We start from the raw sequence: 10408 nt of genomic DNA, 5'->3' as shown, positions 1-10408 counted from the left end.
CTAGACCTATTCACAACATTGTAGCTTTGAATTACAAGTCTGCTCTTGCCTCTTGGTCATGATGTCATGTGCACCAGCCAATCGGAAGCGTCGGCCACAGGGTAGGCTACAAACCAGAAAAAGTAGAGGCCACGCGAGAGCAGCTCTCTGACCCAAGCACCACTCTTACCTTGCAAATCGCTGTGCACTGCTGCTTTACCTTCATCTGTATTTGTTCCTAAAAAAAATCTAGACAAACTATACAAAGGTGAGGCTCCACTGATTCAAACAGTCCCAACCACTCTAACCTGACCGGAAGCACACTTCAACACCCTGGCAGATGCCTGCTGCAGTTCTTCTGCCAATACGACTCAAACCTTTGAACCCATTGCAGGGAAGAGATGCCCTGATTGGTCTGAAATGAGACAACAGCAGTCAACTCGGAACAGATATTATCACAGAGGACACATTTTTAGTTGTTGATAAGAAACATGATGTGACTTATAAACCATGACCTACAGTTTTACATTTACAGACTAAATAGCTCCGTACAATTTATACATCTATGATGGAACCTCATCCCTTGGCTACTCGATGCTGACGATGAGCCCATTTTGGAAGTACCTTCTGACACAGTGTATAATAGTTCACACGCTGGAGTGATTGTAGCAGACCAGACCAGACAAGCGTCAGGATTCCCAGCGACCACAGCCTCCTATCCACTTCCTCATGACCTTCAGTCTTGAGGACAAACCCAGGCACACTCCTTTATTTGAGATGATCTCAGGAAGCAACAATGCAAGGCCTCGGTTATACCCCGTCGTGGTAATTTCTTCAAGGGATATTACGTCTCTAGGACGGATGAGACTTCTAAATGCAAAAAAGCCCATAAAAGTTGTAGACAATTAACCTATTTCAATGTATGCTTACACTAGACCCTCTCTAGCAGAGTGAGTCCAGAATACAGTTAGACAGAGCTATTTAAACAGCTTCAAACCCTCCCCACAACAACAGATGTAAATCATCAAATCAGATAATGTTTACCCAATACATGTTGACTCAAGTAAAAGAATGCATAAGGGGATGCCTTCAACCTTGTGACCGGTTCACCCCAAGCACAATAGACGATACAGGAAACAGGAAAAACTGCTCAAGATGACTTAAAGGAAATCCCACCCCCTGCCCCCCTCTGATTACAACACAGGCCCTCCCATCCTCGTCTATAGTGATGAATAAGGAAGTGTGCTCTCATTCAAACACTTTACAGACTGATGGGTGCAGCAAACCGGTAAGTTCAAAAATAGTTTGAATTTTTATACCTTTGCTCCTGGGTGGATGTATTCAACCTTTTTTTTGTATAAGACTTGCATTTCATATAGTTCCCACTTTCAGCTTTACGTACGGGTTTTCAAGGCAGAGCTGTTCTAAGATGATACTTGAGTCCAAAGCAAAAGATGCTGGATTAGTTCCCCCTTGAGAGGAAGCTCAAGGCCCCCACAAACAAGTTCCTTCCTTTTGCAGGTATTGTGCACAAATACTTTTTATAATATGTTGGCTATAGTATGCATAGTGTGTGGAATGTAAAAAGGTTTGGAGCAGAATAAATAAATAACTATTCAAAGCATTCACCATTGCCGAGCGGTAGCCAAGGAATTATGATCGCGGGAGCCACGGGGCTGCTAGATTGTTTATGAATATACATATAAGTCAATCCAATGTCTTCACATTATTATATTAATCTCACCAAGTGCCTCAACGGATCCTGGGACGGTCGGCGGCACCGACATCGAGGCATTCGTGGTTGTGGGCAATATGATGTGCGTGTGTGTGTGTGTGTGCGTGTGTTTAAATATGTGTGTGTTGCCAAGTCACGCATTGTTTGTGAGAGGATGTGTTGGGAGGGGTTGTGTCTAACAAAACCAAAATCAGGCGTCTCTTCTTTTTTCAGAAAGATTGAGGAGACTAAATAAACCCCTGTAGCCACACCCCTGTGCACATACACACGTGTGTGCGGCACCATTACTATCAACAGATTAACACCAGTCTATGGAGAACATCTAAGGGTGAGCAGAACGGTGATGTAGAAGCTCATTATGGACTTATATGGCCAAAAGTGTTTTATATTTGCTCCACTTGCTAAATTTGCTATTGCATGTTTAAGAATTAAGATTAACTTCTGTAATGTCATCTTTCCCAGATGAAGATGTTATTTATATTGCTGGCATTTCCCTCCTTTATCAAAGGTAACACATTTTTTAATATTTAAGAGTTCTTATAACCGTAATAATCGTAATCATTTGAGCTGTTACTCTCATAGCCTAATATCATGATTGAATCAATGACAATTGGTTGCAAACAACAAAACTTAAATTGGTTGATGACCCACATATGTGCACATTGTCCATGCTTCCACAAGGGATTCATAACGGACGAAAAAAATCGCCACAGTATTCATTCCTCTCTGCTGAACGCAGGTGGAGATCTTCTCGTGGCGTCAGACTACTTTTTCTAGTCTACCTTCAAAACACTACCGGTAGTTCCTCATTCTGCAACATGATGCAACAACAAGACATCAGGCGATCTTTTAAACCAAAAGATGACACTACAATACCTAGGCTATATAAAAGACGTCCATCTCAAAGTGATTTTCCAAAATGAACCTCCCCTCTGGCATAATCTCTTTCAGAGTCGCAGGCAGTGTCGGTTTTCGTGGCAAAAACTAACAAGCAAGACAATGGGCCCTATTTTAACGGTCTGAAACGCAAGTGGGAAGCGCAAAGCGCAAGTAGCTTTGTGGGCGGTTCTACGGTGCTATCGCTATTTTACAGGCGGATAAATGACGCTTGCGCCACGGTGCAAGTGTCAAAAGGGTTGGTCTGAAGCAGCCTAGTTACCCGTGGGTGTGGTTTGGGCGTAACGTGCAACAAACCAATGAGAGTGCCAGCTCCCATCCCCTTTAAGAGCCATGAGCGCATTTGAATCGGACGAGTTGATATTTTGACAGCGCGTCTGCAGTCTCCGAGAATTTCATACTGCAAATGGCTTAGTTTATTGCCAAATAATATGGCATAATTCACACATGGAATATACTGAGTCCTCAAATAAATTTCGGCAAAGAAAACGTATGATAGGCTATAACATATGATATGCGGTAACTGTGGTTCTATTTAATGATATACGCAATACATTATAAACATTGTTTCTTATCAGTATTGTATGCTATCCTAATATGCATGTGTCCCCGCGGTAATATAGGCCTACATTGCCATTGATTGTATTATGCGTTACGTGTTTGGTTTGCCCAAGTGAAGGAGTTCAAGTACCTCAGGGTCTTGTTCGCGAGTGAGGGAACTATGGAGCGTGAGATTGGCCGGAGAATCGGAGCAGCGGGGGCGGTATTGCGTTCGCTTTACCGCACCGTTGTTACGAAAAGAGAGCTGAGCCGCAAGGCAAAGCTCTCGATCTACCGGTCGATCTTCGTTCCTATCCTCACCTATAGTCATGGTTGGGTGATGGTTGGGTGATGACCGAAAGGACGAGATCGCGGGTACAAGCGGCCGAGATGAGTTTTCTCAGAAGGGTGGCCGGCGTCTCCCTTAGGGATAGGGTGAGAAGCTCAGCCATCCGTGAGGAACTCGGATTAGAGCCGCTGCTCCTTTACTTAGAAAGGAGTCAGCTGAGGTGGTTCGGGCATCTGGTAAGGATAAGAAATACCATGCAAATTAAATTTAAATGAAGTGAAATTTCGAGGTTGGAAACTGGGCGCCTTAGAGCACACACGCGCGCCCGCATTCATTCATTCTTTTTAACACTCACTCGCGGTAAAACAATGTTTTTCACGATCAAATAGGCCTACTCATCAATCCTAAAAGTTATGGGCATGTAGGCCTACACGATGTCTGTGTCAAGAAAATATGTGTTTGCTGTACGGTGTTTGCAGATGCATTGATTTAAAAGTACAACTTATTACCGCTGCATCAGCTGTTCTTTCCCAAATAATTTACCAAGAATGTGCGGCTAGGTAGATGAGAGAAGCAAAGTGTATGCGCGAGGTGCACAAGCAATCCGTATGCATCGCATGCGCATGTATGCATGCGCCCTTAAAATAGCGTCTGAACAACGCGCCACTGACTTTAAACCAGGTATTTCCTGGTCAGTAGCGCAATGGTATTCAGAGACGGCAAAATACCGTTTGCGCCAGAACACACCTCCTCCTTCCGCCGAACCGCCCCTTGCGGTGCATGATCAATCCCTAATTTACCGGCGAGTGGCGCTGGTGGGAAAAGAACGCTTTGCGCCAGTTGTAAACTAGCAACGACACATGCGCCAGTGACTAAGTCACTTGCGCCGGATGCAAGATAGGGCCCAATATATATAAAAAGGCTGACTATAGCAAGCGTCCAAATGAGCGGCTAAATATATACGTACTAGAGCTAGTTGTTTGGTAACACGTGGTTACGTGGGTGTGGTGTTCTGTCTGCGTGTTGCAGTAACGTGATGTGGAGGCTATGGAGAGATACAGTTTGGATCATTAATTTCAGACTTGACATTCTCTCTCTCTATATAAATTGCAACCTTTCTCTTTCAGGTTGTACTGGCCTTACTCTTTATGGAGAGGTCGGAGGGACGGTCGTATTTCAATGCCACTCAACGAAGAAGGAAATAAAGTATTTTTACTTTCAAGGAGGCACAGATTTTAAAAAGGTTATAATTGGATATCATAAGACGAAGAAGCCCGATGAGCCCAGTCGACCTGACACCTACTTGAACCATGCGGATAAAACGGTAACCTTTCGGAATCTAACCGTCTCAGACAATGGGACAAAGAAATGCATCATAAGCCATGGGCTCCCCGGTGGAATGACTGAAGACACTACAATAACTCTCATCGTAACTGGTAGGCCTCCGTTCACTCATTCCCACTCTCAACAAGAACATTGGTAACAAAAATAGATCATACCAATTACATTAAACCACTCCAATACGTTTGTTATCAAATGAATAAATGTGGGCAGATCAACCCTTAAATGGTAGGTATTTTATATTTTATGTAAAGCATGTAACTCTCTCCAGTGTTTCTATGAACCATGAAGGTTATTTTCAGTCCTGGATTCATTTCAGATTTGACCTCTGGAACTAGACAGAGGGCGAACACATGTCAGGCTGACAATTTCAATTAGTTTCAATAGAGTTTTCTACAGGCATTAAGGCTGTATCCAACAAATGTGTTTTACATTTAAAAAATATTAAACATTATACACAGAACTGCTGTAAAATCATTTTCATGAAAGTCAAACATGAAGAAATAGGGGATAAGGCTATCCTTTACGTGCAGGTTGAGTACCTCACACATTGCATTGATAGAACAATGGGACATTTCTAACTGATTCTATTTCATTTTTCTGACTGCCGGGGGTAGTGCTTTAGCCCCTGAATGACTTACTGTGCGTCAACACACCAAAAGTGAAGTGAAGATTTGCCCGCGTGTTTGCGCGAGTTATCTCCAGGTATCTTCTGTAATGACCTTCTCTTGTTTCCTCTCTTCTCTAGCAACACCCAATGCAGTCACAATAGAGCACCACAACCCTGAGAGCGCTGGTGACGTCTCCAATGCCTCGCTCACATGTACGGCCATCGCCGTCTATCCAGTCAGCAACATATGATGGAATGTAACTGGTGTCTGGTGCATTCCCAAACAACAAATAGTATTTGTAACGATATAGGCTGCTATTTCACTAACTTACGTTCATTCTGGTGCCAATGTGTTTTTTTCAAGATCTACTCGACCTTCTCCGTTTAATCGTACCAGTCCTGGTGTGTGTGGGGGGATTTGCTTGGTGGAAGAAATGCAAAGGAAATCCACGTAAGTGCAAACAAGTTCGTTGAGCAAACAAATTCAAATTAAAAAACGCCAGTATACTAAAAGTTGTTCACATTTTTCTTCTGGCTATGCAGGATTTTTAGCTAGATCGTTACGAATTTCAATACTCACTCATGACTAAAAACTAAAGGGATTCAGCCAGCTTGTCACAAGCTAGCTGAATCCCTTTAGTTTAAAAAGTCGCCTGTTGGCGATGTTCAGTTCATCCCAGGGCCTCTGTTTAACATGGGCTTTTGTTCATTCCGTTGTTTCTCCTCAGTTTCTAACGAGCAACGACCCCAATCAGCCCCACAAGCCGATCCAGTATCAGCAAGCGAAGAAGTCGCAGGTGAGTCACTGTGGTTACCAAGAAAAAAATTAAATGCTTTAAAGATGACTGATTATAAACTGTAGACAAAAGGTAAGTATTGTTGAAATATCGTTGTACCGTTGCCAAAATGTAATATTTTTCTGCATAAATGTATTCTTTCATTAAAGAGGGCACAGCAGAGGTGACCCGGCCGTAAGCCTTCTAACAGTAATCCACTTAAGATGTTATTTATGCCCTTCCATGTTTGTTTCCAGAACGTGAGATTTTCGTGCCTCAGCCGCCCGGTGAGTCTCTGGGGTCATGACATTCGAAACAATCAAGAACAGTAAAGAAAGCAATTCAACTACTAACTATACTATTGTTTAAATATTTTTTCTCTACGTAACAGAGCATGTTTCTTGCTATCCATCGGGAAAAAAGCCCATCACAAACCATAGCTCACATACTGCGCTGTAATGGCGAACCAAAAACAATTGTTACCATGGCAACACGCACAAACAAGCTGTAGCCACTCAAACCAGGCTGAGGGCCAAGTGGATCTATAGGTAGCTGGCACAGAACCCACCCACGACCCAAATGGGCCGTCCATACATAAATAAGATCACTAAACAAGACAAGACTTGCTAATAGGGGCTAGGCCTGAGTTAATATACCTCATTGATAATGCTTTTCTAAATGCATCTGGCGAAAGCGCCTTTTTCAGGTCTAAAACATGCTATGTAGACACAGTCCCCCTAACTAGGCCACTCTACGCATCAAGTTCAAAGTGCCAATATAAGCCGTTTCAAAACAATCATTTACTGATATCCCAGGTGAGGGTGTCTAATTCAGATGTATGATGGACGGATCTACTACTAGTTTCCTAGTAACCAGAGAGAAAAAACATTCAGATGAATGAATGACACGCACAGGTGCTTTTTGAACCGACCCTGGATTGCATATTTTCATCGCGTGATTCGATTGCCTTCTTTAATAAATAGTTTTACTATCATACCTCATTCATCCTCCCGAGTCATACCGTAACTGAAGAACGCCTCTGCTACAACGGCGAGCTGAAACTTGCTAGAACAAGATCCAAATTTGGAAAAAAAACTAACTAAAAAGTACTATGGCTTTGAGTGTGAATTGCATGTGTTTTTGTTTCTTTCACAGTTGCTGAGGATTTGGAGATGGAAACGATGAATAATACAAATTCAAATGAAAACATGTAAGTAGTCACCCAGAGTGGCCTCTAGGCTACATTGTTGCCGTCTGCGCATCTACTAGGCCGCCTCTGAATGTCCAACACCTGGAACCCGTTGATGGGACTACAGACCACTCCATGTTGCTCTCAACAAGAGCAATGAGGTCGCTGCACTCACCGGATCATTTGTCAATATTCCAACAAAGATCAGACACATGGATGTCTGCTGCAACACACGCGTGGCTGAAAGTGGACAATGACTTCCTGTTTTCCACACAGGTTGATGAAATTAGCCTTTGATGCAACGTAGGGGATGTTTTAGATTTTTTTAAGAATTTATTTAACTTGCTGTTTTTGATTGTTTTGTTGCACTGGGACAAACTGATCAAGTGGAGCTATCTAGCCTACTCATCTTCTGTGGGGCTAACGCCACTGCATTGAAATAACGTATCTGGATTTCTTGCCCCTGAATTTAACTCTTACAATTTCCAATAAATCATTTTCAGCTTTATTTTTCAATGTTAAAAGAACAGTCTTCCCTGGCGCTGTTTCGGTGGCATCTCTCATAAAGAGCTACAGTCAGTGTTTAATGGCCTTGATTTACCTTTGAGCATTTCCTATTATAGGCTACTGTGTAAAATGCTGTTTGGAATTAATATTTATATCAAGAAAGAAAGAACCAGCGAGTGACGCTCTTATTCCTGCTCTCCTTGCTTGACCGCAATCTAGCTTCTAGGATCGTGGGGATTATTGACACTTATTACAAGATTAACCTTAAAATATGACTTAGGCAAATATGCTATGGAGCTAAAAACATAAAAAAACTTGGTTCTGTACCTTTTGCTTGATCTGGTCTGTATGTTGTTGTTCCCTGCGCCCATATTTAGTACTCTGTAAGACTTGCCTGTTTACAAAAATAGCCAGGAAACCACACCGTAACCACACCGCATACTACAGGCAGGTTTATGTAATGAGCTCCATCTGGGTCAATATGGGCCGTCTATGGACTGAATGGATGCGGGGTGAATTTGAGACTCACACATACTAATAATTAATAAAATATGCATGTTGAACGTTGTTGTAATTTTATAACTTTACTGTACACATAACAGTGTTTTTTTTTTTGTTATCCAAAATGTATGCTTAGCCTATAAATAGTTTTGCAATTGATTAGTTGGGAATGTTGACCATGGTTAATGTCCAGTTTATAGCTGTTTTTTTATTGTGTGGTATATTTGCACTCCAAACTCTGTAAACCCAGTAAAGCCACCTCGTTGGGGTCTCATGGTTTAGGCCCAAAATATTTAACTGATATGCTTCCATAACATAAGCCTTCTAGACCACTAAGATACCAAGAGACCAATCTGTTCATTATTCCCAGAGTAAACACGGAAAATGGGAAAGCAGGATTTAGTTACTATGCAACAAATATCTGGAATAAACTCCCTGAGGATTTAAGACTTGCCCCAACTCTGAGCACCTTTAAATAATACTGAAGACTTTTATGTTTGCTTTAGCTTTCTGCTAAATCGTAAATACATTGCACTTTCTAAAAAGCTTTTTTAACTTTGCCTTAATTTTCTATTTTTATACTAAAATGCCTTTTTAACTTTCTATTTTACTCATTTCTTTGCATGTTTTCTTTTACATATCTATTTTATTTTATTGTATGACAATGTTTATATGTTAAGCACTTTGAGTCTGCCTTGTGTATGAAAAGTGCTACATAAATAAAGTTGCCTTGCCTTGCCTTGCCTTATGGCAGGGAACATTGCTTCAGTGAATAAACATAACGTCAATAAAACTTTGATAGCCTTCATTAACTTGTCCTTGAATCGATTTCTGCATGAGTAATTTTCCCAGGAAATGGGGGTGATAAGAAACAAAACTCCCATGTTCCCATGACACTACTTCAAGAGGTCGACAAACTAGGTGTATTGTGATTGTCTTGATTGAGGGGCCCCTATCGGTAGAAGTTACATTTACCATTCAGTTCCTTAGAAAATATTCTAATAGAATATAAGTTATTAAACCTTTACTATGTAACTTAGTGCCTTAACAATATTAATATCAATATACAATATCTGAAAAAGTAAATTCATCCACTTTTGTGACGGTACGTTATCTTAACCATGTCTATCTGAAGTAGCTCCTTCCGTCATTATAGGACAAGATGGTCCTAAAAATAGAAGCCATCCCGCCGGCTGTTGGCTCTTAGCGCTAGTGCGCTAAAACAATCTTTTAAACGGTTTGGGATCAGAGGCGCCGGAACTGGTGGGTCCAAATTGTGCAACCACACCAAAAATATAATATATACATTTGTCCTTGTCATGGCGTGGCAGTGGCGGTTGCAGCATGACCTAGACCTATTCACAACATTGTAGCTTTAAATTACACGTCTGCTCTTGCCTCTTGGTCATGATGTCACGTGCACCAGCCAATCGGAAGCTTCGGCCGCAGGGTAGGCTACAAACCAGAAAAAGTAGAGTCCACGCGAGAGCAGCTCTCTGACCAAGCACCACTTTTACCTTGCAAATCGCTGAGCACTGCTGCTTTACCTTCATCTGTATTTGCTCCTAAAAGAAATCTAGACAATTGCAGGGAAGAGATGCCCTGATTGGTCTGAAATGAGACAACAGCAGTCAACTCGGAACAGATATTATCACAGAGGACGCATTTTTAGTTGTTGATAAGAAACGTGATATGACTTATAAACCATGACCTACAGTTTTACATTTACAGACTAAATAGCTCCGTACAATTTATACATCTATGATGGAACCTCATCCCTTGGCTACTCAATGCTGAAGATGAGCCCACTTCCTCATGGCCTTCAGTCTTAGGGTCAAACCCAGGCACACTTCCTTTATCTGAGATGAGCTCAGGATGCAACATGACAAGGCCTCGGTAATACCCCCTTCCGTGGCAATTTCTTTAAGGGATATTACTTCTCTAGGACGGATGAGAATTCTTCTTCTAAACTTAAAAATGCAAAAAAGCACCAAATAGTTCTAGACAATTAACCTATTTTAATGTATGCTTACACTAGACTCCT

The 10408-nt window shown here is 41.7% G+C and overlaps 1 protein-coding gene across 4 annotated transcripts; it reads left to right on the top strand.

Annotated features, from left to right (window-relative positions):
* The first annotated feature begins 1186 nt into the window (after window positions 1–1186).
* Window positions 1187–9199, top strand: LOC130380356 (uncharacterized). Of its 4 annotated transcripts, none has more exons than XM_056587535.1 (10): window positions 1187–1267; window positions 1372–1500; window positions 1932–2042; window positions 2177–2222; window positions 4568–4876; window positions 5530–5604; window positions 5756–5842; window positions 6120–6188; window positions 6425–6454; window positions 7323–9199. In XM_056587535.1, the coding sequence occupies exons 4-10, from the start codon at window positions 2177–2179 to the stop codon at window positions 7379–7381; spliced, it is 675 nt and encodes a 224-aa protein (XP_056443510.1). In that variant the 5' UTR covers window positions 1187–1267; window positions 1372–1500; window positions 1932–2042; the 3' UTR covers window positions 7382–9199. The 4 variants fall into 4 exon arrangements, with proteins under 4 accessions (XP_056443510.1, XP_056443509.1, XP_056443511.1 ...); XM_056587534.1 differs by having other exon boundaries at window positions 1928–2042; XM_056587536.1 differs by lacking the exon at window positions 2177–2222 and having other exon boundaries at window positions 1928–2042.
* Window positions 9200–10408: the final 1209 nt, after the last annotated feature.

Source organism: Gadus chalcogrammus, chromosome 4 (assembly GCF_026213295.1).
Source record: "Gadus chalcogrammus isolate NIFS_2021 chromosome 4, NIFS_Gcha_1.0, whole genome shotgun sequence".
NCBI lineage: Eukaryota > Metazoa > Chordata > Actinopteri > Gadiformes > Gadidae > Gadus > Gadus chalcogrammus.
This window is presented reverse-complemented; position numbering and strand designations above follow the sequence as displayed.